Source organism: Gopherus flavomarginatus, chromosome 21 (assembly GCF_025201925.1).
Source record: "Gopherus flavomarginatus isolate rGopFla2 chromosome 21, rGopFla2.mat.asm, whole genome shotgun sequence".
Classification (NCBI taxonomy): Eukaryota; Metazoa; Chordata; order Testudines; family Testudinidae; genus Gopherus; species Gopherus flavomarginatus.
This window is the reverse complement of record NC_066637.1, coordinates 17,138,680-17,158,061: the sequence shown is the minus strand read 5'-3', so window position 1 is coordinate 17,158,061 and position 19,382 is coordinate 17,138,680. Positions and strand designations below refer to the sequence as shown.

Here is a 19,382-nt window from a genome sequence, read left to right as displayed (position 1 = left end):
CAATGCGTTACAAACCGAAGAGCCGGTGCGGGGAGAGAGAACTGACGCAGTTCACCCGATCCACCCCAGCCCAGCCACTGAATGGAGACACGGAAAGAGCGATGGGTGTTTTTCAAAGGTCTTCTCTGAAAATCCACATGACATGTCACTGTATTAGAGCAGCGGCAGGTGCTCAGCTGGGTTCGCAGATGGTGAAACGCAAACCATGGAAGATCTGTTGGTCTGCCTGCTCCTGGAGGAAACGTGGACCAAGGGAGATCTTGCCAAGGCTCCAGACTGGGCCATATCAACGTGCCCAATGCTAGAACCACCTCTGATTGTGGCAGAAGGACATAGGAAGAAAAATGCATTAGAGTAGCACCTGGTGGCCCCAGCTGAGGTCAGGACTCTATTGCGTGGGTGCTGGACAAATGCACAGTAAGGAAGTTTGTACGTTCTTTGGGGCAGGGACTCTAACCAGACAAGAGACACCGGAAGCAACGAGTCCAAGGTCAACCCAAAGATCGGTGGCAGAGGTGGGAATAAAACCCAGGACTTGCAACATCTAGTCTGGAGCCCTAGCCACTAGGCCCCTGTGCCCTAGCACGTTTAGCAGGGTTTTCCCTTAAGAAGGGGCTTCACAGAGCACCCCATCTGGTCACTCCAGGCCTGGCTGACATGGAGTCTATTTCTGCCAGGTCTGAGTAGGGAAAAGCTGCTCTCTCCCTTCTGCAGAAGGCAACAGCCACGTTACGTGTTGCAGCTTTGTACCTCGTCCACCAACAGCCTGAGGTAGGATTTGACCGGCACATCAATCAGGTTTGGCCCATAGACCTTTCTCCTGTGCAGGAAACAAAGAACAGAAGCCAGAGGTTTTAGGTGAAGACTTGGAATTTCAAACTTTCCCATTAAACGAGCTACACATTGCCCAGATCTCACCCCTGGCTCGCGGTATAAATTTCAAGCGGAGCATAGGGGAGTCAGTCTACCGCCATTAGGGAAGTCTCTCCGCCAGCCAGCTGTGCACACAGATGTCTTGAGCGACCTCCTGGTGTTTACTATAACCCTTGGCCCCCACGCCCTCCTACTGTTGGTTAAACTCACGGGTGCATCTAGTGGGTTATTAAGTCATAAATTGTTTGGGTGTGAGAAGAGAATCTGACACTTTTGGGAACCTCAGCACAATGGGGCCATGAGCCATCACAATATATCACACCAGGAGCTAAGTCAGATAGCTGTTAAGATGGATGCCAATCGGTGGCTGGGCAAAGGGGCACACAGACTGGTCACTTGCCCTTTGACCTCTGGAGGAGGGTGTCACTCTCAGGGTAGGTTAGGATACAAGTGAAATTAACACTGTGGTCTCCACAGAATAGCTAGGGCATTCTTATTCACATCACCCAAGTTACTGCATCATTTTTAAAAAAAAAAACCTGATGTGAAAGTTGAATGACCATTTTAGACATCTCCCGTCCCTCCCTCCAGACACACATCTGTATCGCTAGCCAGTCATCAAGGCATGTACTCTACAGTCATAAATAGCCACATCTCCGAATTTTTTTATAATCGTCATTCTCCTCACCCAAGTTTTGTTGCTGGTCATAACAGCAGGTAGCAGGGAGAGAGCTCTTTGGGGCAAGAAACGTGGCTTTTCTATGGACAGCTGAAGTACCTGGGCACATTTTGGGGGACCATACAAGTAACAATAAAGCTGGATCAGGGCTGGATCCTGCGCTCATTTAAGTCAACGACAAAGCCCCCACAAAGCTGGGATAGCAGGAGCTGCGGCTCAGAATGTGCCGCCTCGGCAGAAAACACTGCAGAGCCCACCTGCCAGTTCCCGTATGTGCTATCAGTCACCCAAAAGCCGATCTACGGTGCAGGCGGTCACACCAGGCAGTGATCTCTTTAGGTGACACAAGCACATAGGGTCGTGCCTGGTTTGCTATTGGAGGGAAAGCCTCCGAAGCTAGCGCTCGGGATTCAGCAAGTGGTGAATAGAGGACAGAGCCCCGGCAGGGCATTAGGGGACATCATCCTGCTGGAGGTGAAATCTTTCAGAGAAGACCTGCGAGGGGCCATGAACATTTGTCCATGGGACTTTTCACAAACCTGGGCCTTTGTGTGACCATATTCAGATTTCCCTTTCTGTCCCTTGCACTACACTGACACCCGCGTGGGCTTTCCGGGCTGATCAGTCAGATTCCAAATTCACGTGCTTTGCATTTGACTTTAGGAAGGCCAAAGCAAGCCAGAACGCACAGGGCATAGACTGTTGGCATAGAGGGATTAAAATCCTGCACTGATCTGAGACAGCTCTGCTCCCCGTCTCACAGGTTAACTACACGCCAAATTTTTGACGTTTGCTTGCCCAAACCAGCTTTGCCACTCCCTGAAACAGCGCAATCTGCAGCCAGACCCGTCCCCAATCATTAACAAAGCCATGGCGTACTTACCTGGTGCTGTGGTCTTGCTGGCTGAGGCCTGACTGGGAGAGATGGATGTCTGCACAGGTCCAGGCGTCATCTAAGACACTGAAAAACACATGCACCAAAAATCAGAGGTGTAGCCGTGTTAGTGTGGATCTGTAAAAAGCAACAGAAACTCACATGTGTCTGACGAAGCGGGTATTCACCCACGAAAGCTTATGCTCCAATACATCTGTTAGTCTTAAAGGTGCTGCAGAACTTTCTGTTGCTTCATGCAGCAAAAAGAAGACATCTGGATTTACACACAGCCAGTAATAGCCAAATCCAGGTGAGGGTACGTGGATAGAAGCGAAGGCGACCAGCACTCAGGGGCATGTGGATATTATCTCAAACATCCTTCATTTTGAGGGGTAGGGCTCATTTTAAAAGAAAGAGCCCACCATGTAAACCTGTCTCTTAGTTTTATTAACCATCCAAACAATACTAAGCTGGTGCCATCACATACCAATCAGCTGTGCAAAGATGGTTGTAACTGTTAGCTTCGTACAATGAGATCTACAGTATTACATGAATTGGAGAGAGTCCAGAGGAGAGCAACAAAACTGACCAAAAGGTTTAGGAAACCTCTCCTCTGAGGGAAGTCTTAAAACCTGGGCATGTTTAGCTTTGGGAAAAGAAGACTGAAGGGGGGAACTGAGAACAGCCTTCAAATGTGTCCAGGCTGTTACAAAGCAGATGGTGACCAACTGTTCTCCATGTCCACTGAAGGTAGGACAAGAAGCAATGGGCTTAATCTGCAGCAAGGGAGATTTAGGTTAGATGTTGGGAAAAACTTTTCAACTCAAAAGGATATTTAAGCTCTGGAAGAGGCTTTCTAGGGAGGCTGAAGAATCCCCATCACTGGAGGTTTTAAAGAACAGGTTAGACAAACACCTGTCAGGGATGGTCTAAGTGTACTTGGTCCTGGCTTGGGGGATGGGGCTGGACTAGATAGCCGCTCGGGGTCCTTTTCAGCCCTACATTTCTACATTATAGACCTATGCAGTGCGCGCGCACACACACACACACACGGATTCTTACTGAGCTTCAACATTTGTCAGCACCTGCAGATCTCAACAGTACAGTAACTGAAATAATACATTTTCAGATCAATTGATCTGACAGGGCTGAATTAAAGCTCTAATGCTAAACGCTAACACAAGAGCATCGTTACGGTTACAAGATCAAGCAGTAAGAAATCAGGAAATTGTTCACCGGTTGGAGTAGAAAGCTCACAATCTGGCATAAGGCAGCTCTGGCAACATTAATTCTTGCACTGGGCACTTGCTGCGTATTTTATAGCATGTATTTGGAGAGAGGAAAACATGAATTCAACACAGGAAAAGGAATTTTAAAAAAGGCCACCCAAACCAGCACTACAGATGTGCCGTGTAACCAAATGAAAAGGCCTTCCGAAGAATGATTACCCTGAAGAAGCTGTGAACCCTCAACTCAGTCATCGTGTTGCAGTAACTGTAGTTTTTTGCATTTAATTTCTGAAGTGGTGGGTGTGGCTTTTTGTTTTTCAAACAGATATTGGAGGAGTGCTACCAGAAAGTCTAAGCTGTTGAATCATGAGGCATATACTCAGATAAATGCACAAGAACGCATCTTTCTTAGTGCGCACCTACTGATTAAAAAGAACGGTCTACCGTGCATGCTCAAATTTTCAAATGGCTGCAACTGTGCTAAATCACAGCCAATCCTCTGTCCCAGTCCCCAAACTAAGCAAGGACAATAACGCCAAAAGGACTATGGTTGTGCCATGTTCCAAATATTTTTGAAGTTCTGATCATTGAAGTTTGACTTTTGATCAAATTCTGAACTTTTTTCTGAAACATTCACCTTTGGGGCTGATATTTTTCATGCTCAGATTCTGCTTGAAGATATTTATATGTTTTGCACAAAGTAGATCAGACTCACTACTCCATTTTACAGGTGGGAAAACTGAGGCACAAAGCAGTGATTTGCCCCAGGTCACCCAGCAGGCCAGTGGCAGAGGAAGGAATAGAAGCCAGGACTCCTTGGTCTCAGTCTAGTGATCTCTTAGCTGGGCTACGCTACCTTCCTCTGGACTATTTTCCATTCTTAACTACAGAAGATACAATCAAGAACAATAAAACCTAACTACAATCAAAACTGACGACATACGGTAAGAAAATAAACCCAGCATTCGCACAGAAATAGTACTACTTGGCTGCTCACAGATTCTGTCTAGCAAAACTAAATGGTTTAATTTTTCTCTGATCCTTTTAACTAGATTAAGATTTTTTTTTTTTTAAAGCACCTCTTGGCTCAGGATTTTCATCTCATCATCAGGAAGTACCACGAGAAACCTCAAATCACAAGGGAGAAGGGGTGATCGGTGTGTTGTCACAACTGATCTGTGGGCACAACAGCCTCTATACAAGCCCTACCCACGTGAGTCTGGGAAAAAAGTATTCTGAAAATTCACACCACAAAAAGTTCCAATAGGGGATCAGTCAGAAGGCCTCCCGGAGAGGTGGAGCAACGTGCTTTTCTGTGCCCAGATCCAGAGCACTCACACCGTGGCCTCAGGAGTAACACCAGAGACTTATTTCACGGTCCGATGGCTTCAAAATGTCATGGTTTGGACTTCAAACCAAACAAAGTTCAGCTTCAACATTTTTAAGGCCAGAAGGAACTATTCGATCAGCTACTCTGACCTCCTGCATAGCCCAGGCCAGCCGAGTTGGCTGGCACCACTGTCCGGAGCAGAACTCCCCTTCCAGTTCAATATACAAAGTGGGAGTAAAAAGCTTCAAGTCAACAAGAATTATCCCTCCACACGTATTTCCTCTCCACACTCCAGCTGGGGGCCTCAACGTTTGAGGTGGCAACCTGAACGCTCTACAGATTTGCAGGCTGGTTCTGGGGGCTGGACCAGGACGGATCCCTGTACTCCAGATCACGGGTTCTTGTTACATGACCATGCGGAAGTGCAGAGCTGCACGCAAGAAGCCACGTCATTGGGCTGGCCTATGAAATCACTTTCTTTCTGCCTAGGCACAGGTCTGGTAGGCTTGGCTTACTCTCAGGCTTGGCTTCACCTGTGCAGTAGCATAACCACTGTAGACCTCAATCCAGGATCAGGACCCCATGGAAACAGATAGGAGGGAAAATACCATCATTCTTTCTCCAGGGAAGTTACAATCTAGAGTCAAGGTGATTTCATGCAATCGCCATTAGACAAAACCAAAATCACCCCTCTCCTCTGAACCCTCTGCCACTAAATGGATGGACCTAAGGAAGGACAGTGGCACCCACAAGACATTTGCTAAAGGTGAATCTACACTAGACAAAGTCGTCTGCTGCTATTAGAAGCCTCCAGCCTCCTTCATCTTACAAACAGACACGCAGGGTGGGGTGCACTAGTCACCACTAGACTCTGGGACACTTTCTGCAACGGACAATGAAGAAAACTTGATCCTAATGGTTCCTGCTGCTAAACCGTTTCCCATCTTGGTACAGGAGACCTCCTCTTAACGCCCATTGTCAACAACAGGATTTGCCTAGTGGCATCACCAAACCAGGTGAGGAGATGGAGAAGACGCTCAACATGGGGTATGAACTCAAGTCATTTTAGCCCCATCCAGGCTGCTCCTGGCCAATGGGAGCTGCAGCCAATACGTCTCTGTGGCCTGTTGCTTCCTGCGGCTCCCATTGGCCGGGAATGGCAAACCGCAGCCACTGGGAGCTGTGGGGGGCCGAGCCTCCGGACAGTCAACATCAGCAAAATATCTTGTGGCCTACAGTCCGATTACCCTGATGGGCCGCAGGCATCCGGCAGGGTGCCCACCACTGGCTTAGACGTTGTCCTGACTGGGGATGTTTGCCAGAATCAGGGCTTCAGCCTGTAAGCTCCTTGAGGGTGGGGGCAGGTCGGTCTTCACTGCAGAGCTAACTTGGGCTCTCACTGAATTGTTGCCCCCAATCTCTCTCCCATCCACACACAAAACCCTCTCACCCGAGTTTGGTGGTGCTTTCGTCCCAGGCTTCCTGGCCTGGCTGAGAGTGTGGATGAGAAATCAAGAGCCACTTTCCACTTGGGCAGGTCGCCTGCTTGCTTTACAACGACAACGCCGGCTGCATCCCTCGAGCGCAGACAGTCCTCCAGTGCCTTCCCACCATTCCCCGGGTGCCCAGGAGGACAGACAAGTTCTCTCACAATTCACTGGGAAAGAACTGTAGAGTGGCTCAGCTCACTACAACAAAAAGCCCCAGGGACAGAGCGTGCCCCCAGAAGCGTAACACCTGGGAGGGACGGGCAGGGCTTTGCCATCTGGCCGCTCACACTGAAGCTAGGACAACCTAGGTGCTTAGACCCGGTGTGTTCACCTGAGTTAACACTGCAGTGAAGACAGACCTGAGGTGTCACTGCAGCTCCAGCACAATGGGCCCTGGTCTCTGCTGGGGTCTCCCGATGCTACTATCATGCAACTACAGTTACTGAAGGTCACAGACAAGGAGAGGGCAGAAGAACAGTCAGAGCACAGAAGAGAAAAGTTCTTCCAGCCGAGAGGATGGATGCCATACCTGACTTTGCAGAACGCCTGCCGTCTTTCAATCCAGACGTAGCGTGACCCTTCAAAGAGATAGTAGCGCACGATGTTTTTCTAAACAGAGAGAAACACGTGACGGGGTGTCCCCAGCATGGCTCAGCCCCTCTAGGAGGAGGTTCTGATGGCCCCAAGGGTAGGATCCCACAGGAAGCAGAAGAGAGGATGTTACCTCCTCCTTCCTATGAAGCCGGACTGTGTCTCTGCTGTCGTCATCGTCCAACACTCCAACGGCGACGCTGGTTCTCCCATCATCGGCTCTGGCCCCAGGATGATGCTCAAGGCTGCTCGGAAGAAAAGCGTGATGTCATGAAGCCCTGCTCCTGAATAAAGGCCTTTAAGTGCTATTCTGAGCACAGAGCTTCAGTGTGCAAGCGCTTTGGGAACCCTGGTGAACTCCAAGAGCCTTTCAAATTGCAAGCCCATCTTGTAGTGCCTCTTACGCCAACGACGCACGCAGGCAATCCATGGAATGGGGAGTTAATCTGGCTCTGACTCCACTAAGAAATTAACAGTTGAACAATTGTAATCTGAAATAAAGCCAAGGTCTTTTCCAGTTATCCATGATCTATAGGGTTTCCCAGAGCAATCCCTGCACAGCTGAGAACTCGTGAGCTGTTATAAAGTGCTCTGGGGATGCAGAACGCTATACAGGCGTAAAGCGTGGTTCTTCTCTGAAAAATGACTGTGTAGAAACGGCAGCTTTTCACGCAGCCAATCTGCACCCTATGCATAGTCAGGATCCCATCTGCCTGCTTTAGTAACTAGAAACGTATTCTACTGCTTTTCTTTCTTGTTAGCCCTGCAGGATCCAACATTATGTCACACGGGTAATCTAGCGATTAAAGTGGCACCATCAATTTAATCACACTTCTGTCTGAAAGGGTTTTGTTGTTTTTTAAACCTACCATTGCTATTTATTATACCCAAGATCACTATAACTAGAAGATCAGAAGGGGGGGAGAGGACACTATTTTACCAGTTTGTTTGCTTTGTGTATCACCCATTTCGTTTCTTTATTTGGGTCTTTCACACAGCAATAAGGGAGATAGAAGACAAAAAACCTTGAAAAGCAGGAAAATGTGAATGTCAAACAACACTTGTCAGATGGATTATGGGGTTGCTCTAATATCTGAAGCTATTTTTGTACAGGGCCTTGCACAATGGAGTTCTGGTCTGCGACTGAGTGCTTGCTATGACAATAAAATAAAACCATCTAATTTTTCCCGAGCTGATTGGCTTTCAAACAGATGCTGACTTTTGGATGCCACAGATATTGGAGTAATAATCAATCGTATATTCAGTGGATTTAATTGAGTTTCAGTGGGATGGTGAGTTTGTTCATACCCCAGATACAAATCAATGCTCTGGGTGCGTGAAATGGAACAAAAGCCACATGACTTCAAGTGATTCCGTTTTGCACAGCTTCATTCATGTCAATTTCATGGTGTTTCATTCCACAGTGAAACACATAGCAAGCCCCCCAGGGATAATTCACTCTCTTGGCAAAATCACAATGGGATCATTTGAGCACTGACCCAAACACTCAGGAAGGAGTGAATCCACAGGTCCCACTTACCTGCCCTCACCGAGCTGTTCAGTTTGCACCTGGGTAACGAAGCACTGCCCGAACTGATCCTGGAACACACAATTTCAAAACAAGTGTTTGAAGAAGGCTGGCCCTGGGTTTAGGGTGCTTGCTGGCGAAAAATAAGAGCAGGGCTCTGTTCTGCCACATAATCCCTGTATGACCCAGGGCAAATCACTCGGTCGCTCTGTGCCTCAGTTTCCCCTGTAACTTTTCATGCTTTGGGAGTTCTGCTTCTACGCTTTCTCTGGGAACTGGCTGATAACATGTATCACAGTGGTACCTGCAGCTGCCATGGAGATCAGGACCGTACCGCACTAGGCCCTGGATGAGAGCTTCTGCCCTGAAGAATTTATAAATTTAATTAGGCAAGGCAGAGGGTCGGAATAAAGACGTATTATCACACCAAATTACAGATGGCCATGCAGGAAGTCTGTGGCAGAGCCAGGAATTGAACACAGGTGTTACAGAGTGCCGGGGAGTCAGGGCCCTACACCCCTCTTCCTGGAATTCATCGGGACTCTCAGCCAGCCAGTAAAATAGAAGGTTTATTGGACAATAGGAACGCAGTCTACAGCAGAGCTTGTAGGCACAACCAGGACCCCTCAATCAAGTCCTTCTGGGGGGGGTTCAGGGAGCTTAGACCCCAGCTTGAGGTTCCCTGCATTGCACCACCCAGCCCAAACTGAAACTAAAAATTCCTCCAGCAGCTTTCTCCCCCTCCCCTCTGCTCCTCCTCTCCTTTGTTCAGTCTCCGGGACAGAAAAGTGTCACTTCTCCCAACCCCGCTCCTGGTTCAGGTTACAGCTCAGGTGGCTTCCTTCTCATCCCCAATGTAACTCCCCTGCAACATTCCCAGGTCAAATCTGCCCCACTCCTTACTCCATCACAACAGGTCTCTTGACTCCCAGTCCAGTGTCTCCACCACCAGATCCGCCCTCCTCCTCCACGTTTACTCACTGTGATTATGATCCAGTCGGCTTGCCGCAGAGCACACGGTCTGCACTTTGCTCGGACCTCCAGGCTTGGTTTCCAGCGAAAGACGATCAATAGGATTCCTGCCGTCAGCACGGAGAACACGTAGCAAAGGATTATCCGCCATGTTCTGCTTTGGTAACCGCTAACCTCCTGGGAAGAGAGCACAGGCAGGAGAGTTCAGAGCTCCGCGCAGACCAAGTCACTGCTCTCAAGGGTAGCGAGCAAGAGGCGGCTGCAGCAACGGGCAGCAGCTGACATTAGAACCTGCCAGTCCAGGTGCGTCTGACTCATTCCACGGGGTTCAAAGGGTCACCTAAAAGCAGGGCCGCCCAGAGGACTCCGGGGCCCTGGGGCCATCGGCGGCAGGCGGCTCCGGTGGACCTCCCGCAAGCGTGCCTGCGGAGGGTCCGCTGGTCCCGCGGCTCTGGTGGAGCATCCGCAGGCACGTCTGCGGGAAGTCCACCGGAGCCGCGGGACCAGCGGACCCTCCGCAGCCATGCCTGCGGGAGGTCCACCGGAGCCGTGGCCCCCTGCGTGGCGAAATGTCTAGAGCCGGCCCTGTTCGGCAGCGGGGGGCCCTTCCAGTCTGGGACCCGCCGCTGAAGTGTCCTGAAGACAGGCGGCGGGGGCCCCCCACTGGCGAATTACCGCGGAAGCGGGACCCACTGCCGAAGTGCAGCCCGTTCTTCGGTGGTAATTCGGTGGCGGGGGGGCCCCCGCCATGGGTCTTTGGGGCACTTCGGTGGCAGGTCCCTGAACGGAAGGGTCCCCCCCGCCGCCGAATTACCGTCGAAGACCGGGTTGCACTTCGGCGGCAGGTCCCGCTTTGGCGGTAATGTGATGGCAGGGGGTCCTTCCGCCCCGGAGCGGAAGGACTCCCCCGCCAGCGAAGACCAGGAGCAGAAGAAGCTCTGGGGCCTGGCCCTGCAAGAGTTTTCTGGGGCCCCCGAGCGAGTGAAGGACCCCGCTCTAGGGGCCCCGAAAAAAACTCTCGTGGGGGCCCCTGCGGAGCCCGGGGCAAATTGCCCCTCTTGCCCTCCCTCTGGGTGGCCCCGCCTAAAAGGAGCTGCTAATGGGTCCTGCCACCCCTGATAAGTCCACACAACTGCCCCATTGGACATGGGTGACACTGATTCCCAGGTCTTGCTGCTTAGAGTTTACGGGGAAAAACTCACATCCATCATACTCTCAATTCTACCCGTTTACCCTGCGATGGGGGATTTGCACAGGTTCCAAGGCCAGAAGGACCATTCTGTTCCTCTGCCGCAGTGGTTCTCAACACGGTGCCCAATCAGCACACAGCTGTGGCCCAGGGGACATCCTCAGGGCCATACAGGTAGTATCGGATGTGGCCCACAATGGTAAACAGGTTGAGAACCCTGCTCTAGCCGGACCTCCAGCGCAACCCAGGCCAGAAAACGTCAACCAGCGATTCCTGCATCAGCCCCATAATCGGCTGATCCAAGAGCAGATCTTTCAGCAAGAACCCGCTTCTCATTTAAAGATGTGAAGTGATGGAGATCCACCATCAAATCTTCCTTCCTACCTTTTGCTCCAATTATACACCTGTAGGAGAGAGGTCAATTGCTCTATCACAGGATAGAGATAAGAGACACTAGGCCAGTGGACTTTAAAATAGAAATAGATGAAATATATTATTGTAAAAAGAACAGGAGGACTTGTGGCACCTTAGAGACTAACACATTGTTTTGAGCATAAGCTTTCGTGGGCTACAGCCCACTTCATCGGATGCATAGAATGGAACACATAAGAAGAGTATGTATAGACATACAGAGAAGATGCCATACTAGCTCTAAGAGGCTAATTAATTAAGATGACCTATATGATATATGATATGATTGTATTCCCCCTTAGCATGTAGAAACCCCAGTCATGGACCAGAACCCCGCCATGCAATGCATTGCACAAACACACACTGCCCCTACTCCAAAGGATTGACAGTTTAAGTGTAAGAGACGATAGATAGATACAGCACAACTAACAGGGGAGTAAAAGGAGAGAATGAGACGATCTTGCTCAGCATGACAGGCAGTGAGCTCTGCACACCAGCTGCTTAACTGAAGTATTTTGTGCTGGCATCACGGCAAAGGAGAGTTTTACGGTGGGCTGGGAGGAAGAGGAAACTTTGCAGATGTTCATGGGGAGCTGCTTCCTAGCCGGAGGGGTGGCTTGGGACAAACCACACAGGTAATGGTCTGAAAATTCAACAAGTGGGTGATGGAGGCTGGGTGTGCTACTCAGAGGTGTGCTCGCTCCATCATTAGAGGGATATTGTTTTACTTAAAAAAGTATCCAACCCCTCCTGATAAAAGCCTTAAGTCACTCAACTTCCTGGCACTGGTGGACTGAAAACAGGATTAACTGGAGCAAAGCTGCTTTGGCGGGAAACAAAGACATCCCAAGACCAAGGTTGGAAACCGCTGGCCAGATGTAGTATCCACTGAAGAGAAGAGGAGCCTTGCCATTGACGTCACTGGGCATAAGATCAGGCCTCATGTCTGCTCAGCTAACGGGCTGGTGAGGACCCAAGACACAAGTGGAGCGGCACCGTTCCACAGGGCACAATGGCAAGAGGCTGGATAAATCAGGTCGATCGGGTTGACGATGCAGCGCAAGCAGAGCAGCCCGAGAGAGAGGCAGCATCAGAACCGCACACAAGCCAATCAGATGTCTCCTTTCACAGCGCCCGTGTCATAACATCACACACAGTCCTCCACTGAACACCCTGCATGGCACAATGCAGTGGAAAATATTAACTCCACCATGCCTGAAACCAGCTCCCCTAGTACAGCTGCACGCCTAGCCCTAGAAAGAGCCCTACAGAGAACCCACTGACGGCCATTTGTTTGCAAAGACCCCCTCTCATTTTTTGGCCTTGCAAATAACCACTGACATAGTTTCATGATCCATTCTGCAAATGTCCTTGTATTGCCTCACCCCAAATCCTCCTACGTACCATGCAGGATTTACCAGGGCCCTGCAGAAGCGTCCCGTAGACAGGTGGATGGTTTCCCAGCAACTTGCTGCTATCTGTGAATGCAAACAGAGGAACACCACGTTACTTGATGGATTGGTCATATTTCCCCGTTTTACCAGAAACGGGAAAAGCTCCAGTACACGGAGCTGTGCAGTGGATCCCAATAGCTGCATTTGTGATCCTGCTCAGGGCCGACAAGGCAGGGGGAAGCCGGTACAAATTACTGGGGCCCGGCGGTCTGGAAGGGGTCCGGCTTCCCCGCCCATTTAGCTGGTCTGCCCTTGCTGGCGGGCCTGAAAAATTTTTTTCACCGGGGCCTGATCCTGCTAATGGCTTAGAGCAGCGATTCTCCGCCGGTCCCTCCAGAGCCAGCCATGTGAGGGGTCTTGGGAAGCACCCAGGTCTGACGGAGGGGAATGGTGACCACAAGGGAGCTCCCCATGGAGGCTGGTGACACGCGAGGCAGACAGCAATCACAGCACCCAGGGAACAGCTGTGCGAAATAGTTACAACCCACAAATGGGAGAACGGTTAGCTTTGAAGCCTGTTTTCACTATCCGATTGGTTGTCTAAGGGTACGTCCACCCTGCAACTGGAAAGGGGATTGTAGCACATGTTGATCTAACTAGCATGAGTACCAACAGCAGGGAAACCGTGTGGGACCCTGGGTACATACTCGGAAGGCCAACCTGTGCTGAAGTCCATGCTGATGCAGCTTTGCTGCTCTTGTTAATCAAGGCAAGTAGATTAACGCTAGCTGGGGTATGGCCACACATGCTACAATCCCACCTGACCGTACTGCAGACACACCTTTAGCCACCCGGTACTATTTCTGCAACTGGATTGGAGCAACACAGCTACATCACCATTGCATATATGAACAAATGGGTAATAAGCGAGGAACAAGCAAGAAACTTCAGATGAATCACCGGACTTCTAAAATAAGAAATTAATGAAAAATTTTAAAAGTCAACCCCAAACCCACCAAAAAAAAAAAAAAAGAAAATCTACTCCAAGCAGTTTTGACCCTGAAAGGGGAGAAGCGCCAGAGATTACCCAGTCCACTGCTACTATTCAATTTACATAGCAGGTGCTTAGATGCTGCCCATCACCACAGTAATACAACCCCTCAAAACAGAGGGATGAAAATCGAACACCCAATGACGCCTAAACAAATCAGCCCTGGGATGCAAGAGAACATCCAGGAATCCATCGCTGTGCCATTGGGCCAGCTCTGCTCATGAACGATACCAACACCTGACCCTGACAAGCAAGGCAGCATCAGGGCACAGGGGTTTTATTCACCACGTCCGCAAGGCCACGTACCCCTGCCTTTGGGCAGGAAGGCGAACTAATGTCTATGTGGGAAAGGCAGCAGGACATGCTGGTTTGGCCGGGCTCTTGGCCTTGCCAAGACCTGTCCAAAGGGGTGTTTCACTTCAAAGCCACTTCCGTAGTCACCACTCCCCTGACTGCCTCAGCTGTTTTATTCATTGTCAAGCTTCCCATTCCGGGCGTCTCCCTTTCACAGCAGCAGGTGGCATTAAGCAAGGATTTTTCACAGAGACAAACACACAATGAAAGCAGATGTAATGACGACAAAGCTTTTAAAACATTTTAAATCAAGGCTGGATGCTTTCCTAGTTCAAACAGGAATTATTTCAAGGAAGCTCTCTGGCCTGAGTTCTACAGGTCAGGCTGTGATCCCAGAGATCTCATCTGGCTTTAGAAACGACATAGAAAACCAGCCATCAGCACAGAGGCAGACAACGCCTTTAAAACCTAGTGCAACTGTAAAGTAATCATTAGTGTTTCTCTAACACCTGCCAGCCAAGGATCTTCAAAGAGCTTCTCAGATATCAGGGAATTAAACTCTGCCCTCGGTGGGGTAGGGATGGTGATGATTATGGGGGCTAGCAATGGGATTCATTCAGTAGAAGCCAGACACCAGCCTCCGGACATAAACCCAGCTACCAGAGAACATTTTTCATCCAAAACATTTTTTGACTTGAAGGGAAAAAAAATAATTTTGGATAAAAATTTACATTTTGGTTGAAATTTTCTGTTTGCTTTTATTAAAACAAAAATGAAAACTTCATTCTCCTTTCCCCTTTTCTGAGATGGGGGGAAGGGGAGAGGAAAAGACAAAGAGGAAACACGCGTGCGCACGGACACACACACACAAGTCTGCTTTTGTTGAGAAACCAAAAAACTTCCATGACAAATTTCAAAGGACATTCGTATGTGTACAATACAGAGCATTTTCCAAACAGCTCTAGTTAGCTGAAACCACCGGCTTCAAAGCCAGGATTTCTCTTCTACTACATCCGTTTTCTCTGTATGCTCAGTAGCTATGCTGTTTGCACAAGGGCTGTCTCTAACCACAGGCGGAGGAGGCAATACTCTCACTCAAGCTTGGTCTACACCAGTGGTTCTCTCTTTTTCCTTCTGAGGACACCCCCCCCAACATACTATAAAAACTCCAGGGCTCAGCTGGGGGTGGGGACCTTGGGGCTCCTGGCTTCAGCCACTGAGTGTGAGGGGGAGAGGCATGGGGCTTTAGCCCTGCGGGGCTCAGGGCTTCAGGTCCGACATGGGGGGCCTCAGGGCTCTGGATTTCAGCCACCAGGCGGGGGACTAGGGCTTCAGCCATGGGATGAAGAGAGCTCGGGGCTCCAGGCGGGTGGAGAGCTCAGGGCTTCAGCTCTCCAGGGCTCAGGACTTTAAACCCCGGAGGAGCCCCACGGCTCCTGCAGCTCCGCTCCCAGTTTCAGCCCCACAGGAGCCACCGGGGCTCCGGGCTTTAGACCCAGCAGGAGAGCCGGGGTTCGGGGCTTCAGCCCCATGGCTCCATTCCTGACGTTAGCTCCTTCGGAGGTGCCGGGGCTCAGGGCTTTAGACCCAGGTGGGGGAGCGCTAGGTCTCAGGGCTCCCCTTGGCTCTGCTCCGGGCGGCGCCAGGGCTCGGGGCTACACACTTCAGGCTCAGAGCCCCGCTGCCCTCTGAACTCAGCCTGCGGAGCCCCGGCTGAGAACCGCTGGTCTTCACGACACACCTACTTCAGCATAACTACGTCGCTGAGGGGGTCGGAAAAATCCACACACCTGAGCGACGTCGCTATACCGACCTCCCCTCTGCCGCAGGCGGTGCTAGGTCAACAGGTGAGCGTCTTGCGCCGACACAGTCCCCGCCTCTCGCGCAGGTGGCGTTATTCCGCCGACAGGAGAGCTCTCTCCCATTGGCTGGGAGCGTCTTCACCAGACGCACTACCGGTGTGAATGTATAGTGCAGACCTGCCTTCAGTCGCTTGCTATGTCCATACCTCTGCTCTTCTGTACTGCGTTCAGCTCCTCAGCTCCGTGCAAACAGCACTGGCTTCCCGTTCAGCTGGGGGTTCAAGTCAAGATGGCCTTTAAAAAAAAATAAAAGGCCTCTATGAACCATCCTCCACCTCTTTGTCCTCACGTTCTCAGCACTTTCATTGCAAGAGCTTTCTCCACTGCATATCCTGCCATCTCTGCTTCCAGTGATGCTTCAAATCGTTTCAGTCCCCTGCTCCGCTCCACATCTTTACACACCCTCTCTCTCTGATTTGTGACCATGTAACTTTATAAAGTATTTAGTGATACAGTTTGCATTGAAGATACTATATAAAACACAGCTGCGTATTGTGTATGTATGTTCAGTTACACACGCACACACACAAAGACAAGACACTATGAACAGCTAGTGCCCATACATAGCTTTACAGTCATTCCCCAGATGCACCATGAGGCAGGAAAGTTTCTACAGATGGAGAAACTGAGGCACAGAAGGCCTAAGAGAGTTGCCCAAGATCCCCAGGAAGTCAGTGGCACAGCAAGACTGGCACTCAGGAGCTAGATCCCAGTTCCCCTGCTCTGACAAGAACAAGATGCCTTGCTAAGAGCATTTGCACCTAGCTATGTCACACTGTCCTCCCAGTGACAGACGAGCACAGCATAGAAGCCAAGACTGTCACACCACAAGGATTCAATGGCCAAACCAGTTCTCAAGGCTGCGCAGTAATGGATCCGGTGTCCTTAGAGCGGCATGAAATCTTTGCACTTATTCTCTCCTTGTTTACGGCTGTACCGGGCCTCCACAGCTTGTCACGGTTTTTCTGAATGAGGCCGACGTGAATTCCGGCCCCAAAGGAACGAAGACACAGCAGCCTTTAATATCCTGGTGTCCTCCTGATGCGATTATCCTCTTCCACCCTCTCCTTCCCACTGCCTCTTTCACTTAAAAACAAGGAAACCCAGCCTGCTATCTTTACAACTCCTACAGCAACAGGTTTCAGTGGGTAACTAGCCAGAGAAAGAACGCAGAGCCATCCAGACACACTATTCCAGCACGGTTGTGGGTCTCTTACAAGGCACTTTGGGCCAGGAAAGCTGCGGATAGAGTTACCACCCAGGATCATGAAATTCAACACACGGAGACAGCGCTAGGACGGTGGTGTGTAAAGGTCAGCAGACGGGGAGGCCAGGCTAAAGCCGTGTCTACATTACAGAGCCTGTGCTGGAGAGTCCCTAGTTTAGATGCAGCGTGTGCCAACAGGAGGGGTGTTTCTGTCCGCGCAGGCACGTTGCCTCTCCAGACGACATTAGCTACGCCGGCAGAAGCTGTGTCTACACTGCGGCTTTGCTGGTGTAGCTATAATAGCTAGAGGAGTGTGAGACTTTTTGCTGCTTAGACCAGGCCTTAGGCAGCAGCTGTATCAGAGCTGGTGCGGGCAAGCAAAACTGCCACATAGAATCAAAGACTTTAAGGTCCAAAGGGACCATTATGATCATCTAGTCTGACCTCTTGCACAATGCAGGCCACCGAATCTCACCCACCCACGCCTGTATCGAACCTGTGTCTGAGCCTCTGAAGTCCTCAAATCATGGTTTAAAGACTTCAAGGTGCAGAGAATCTTCCGGCAAGTGACTCCTGCCCCATGCTGCAGAGGAAGGCGAAAACCTCACAGGGCTTCTGCCAATCTGCCCTGGAGGAAAATTCCTTCCTGACCCCAAATATGGCGATCAGCGAAACCCTGAGCATGTGAGCAAGACTCACCAGCCAGACACCCAAGAAAGAATTCTCTGTAGTAATGCAGATCCATGTAGCAGTGCAGATTACCCCTGCTTGAGATGGGAATAAACAGCTCTGGGGCAACTTCTAGGGGTCTCCTCTGTCTATAGCAGGGATTTGCATTGGTGCAACTATAGTGGAGGCTGGCTGCTGCTAGCTATAACCTAGGCAAATCCCCAGGGTATACAGGGCATGTGGGCATGCCCCTTTAAGCGTGGCCATTGGGGACAGCTCCCAGGGAGGAGGCAGAGTAAAACAAGAGGGAGTTTGCTCTAGAGGGTTATGTACAAAGGGACAAGGAGCCAAGGTGACAGCCAGCCAGCCCTAGATAGCCACGGATCGATCTCAGACAGAGGCTGGATTTGGTGTCTTCAGACTCCTGAAGTGTCAAGAGCAGTAACCCAAGTCACAGAGCGATGCTGGTCCCAGCAGCTAAATCAGAGAAGGGGCAGCTGAGACCTGCTCTTCACTGAACATGCTGATGGCTTTCAAACCCATCCCACCGGTCATTTGCAAACCGCAAGCCATCCGCACGCTCCCTGAAGACGTACCTGCTGCCGGCTGTTTGCTCACTGTGTTCACACAAACCCAGACAGCATTGGCAGCTGTGAGGAGAAAAGGGCCTTTCAAGGGAGAGGGCGTTCCGCCATATTTTTGAAGTGGAAATCATCTTCCAAAGAGGTCCTACATTTATATGGTGTGCATGTGCGTGTGCCCCTCTCCCTTCTCTTTGCACGAGCAGTAAATGAACAGAGTAAGACCCGCATTGTGGTGTTTAGCAGGCTGAGCAGTTTGGAGGGGGATTTGCTCCCCCTCACCTGGCTTTAAGACCCACCTTTAAATGGAGCATGCAGGGAGGCCACGAGGCAGCAGCCTTGATCACTAGCTTCCTTGTTTAGTTACACAGCACGACCCTCAGGCCTGGTCCACACTACACAGTTAAATCGATTTAAACAGCGTTAAATCGATTTAACTCTGTACCCGTCCACACTACAAGGCACTTTAAATAGATTTTAAGGGCTCTTAAAATCGATTTCTGTACTCCTCCCCAACGAGAGGAGTAACCCTAAAAATCAATATTACTATATCGATTTAGGGTTAGTGTGGACGGAAATCGAAGTTATTGGTCTCATTCCTTTAATGTAGCTACCCAGACTGCACCGCTCCGGAAATCGATGGTAACCTAGGACCATGGACGCATACCACCGAATTACTGTGCCCTAGTGCGGACGCATAAAATTGATTTTATAATATCGGTTTTATAAAACCGGTTTTAGTAATTTTGATTTTATGCTGTAGTGTAGACGTAGCCTCAGAGAGGCACTTCCCCCTTGTGTACCCAGGACAGACCAAAACACTGTGCAGACAGAATGAAAGTTGGGCGATGGGGACCTGCAGCGTGAGGTTGCTGATTCTGGAGCAGGCTCAGAAGAAGGCGGAAGGGAAAGACGAAGAAGCAAAGAGAACTGGATAAATTCATGGAGGTTAAGTCCATTAATGGCTGTTAGCCAGGCTGGGTAAGGAATGGTGTCCCTGGCCTCTGTTTGTCAGAGGGTGGAGACGGATGGCAGGAGAGAGAGATCACTTAATCATTACCTGTTAGGTTCACTCTCTCTGGGGCACCTGGCATTGGCCGCTGTTGGCAGACAGGATACTGGGCTGGATGGACCTTTGGTCTGACCCACTATGGCCAT

General features: G+C 50.3%; 1 protein-coding gene across 5 annotated transcripts in view; it reads right to left on the bottom strand.

Moving 5' to 3' along the window:
• ATP13A2 (ATPase cation transporting 13A2) overlaps window positions 1-19,382 on the bottom strand; it is a 74,054-nt gene that overhangs the window by 35,419 nt on the left and 19,253 nt on the right. For 3 of the 5 annotated variants that reach the window (XM_050931316.1, XM_050931320.1, XM_050931318.1), the window contains 7 exons: window positions 12,571-12,644; window positions 9,576-9,743; window positions 8,607-8,665; window positions 7,200-7,311; window positions 7,005-7,084; window positions 2,436-2,513; window positions 751-820 (listed from right to left, as the gene is read on the bottom strand). In XM_050931316.1, the coding sequence (XP_050787273.1) occupies window positions 751-820; window positions 2,436-2,513; window positions 7,005-7,084; window positions 7,200-7,311; window positions 8,607-8,665; window positions 9,576-9,743; window positions 12,571-12,573 (570 nt within the window). In that variant the 5' untranslated portion in view covers window positions 12,574-12,644. Of the gene's footprint in view, window positions 1-750; window positions 821-2,435; window positions 2,514-7,004; window positions 7,085-7,199; window positions 7,312-8,606; window positions 8,666-9,575; window positions 9,744-12,570; window positions 12,645-15,695; window positions 15,837-19,382 lie in introns of those variants that run through there. The other 2 variants (XM_050931319.1, XM_050931317.1) reach the window with 2 other exon arrangements.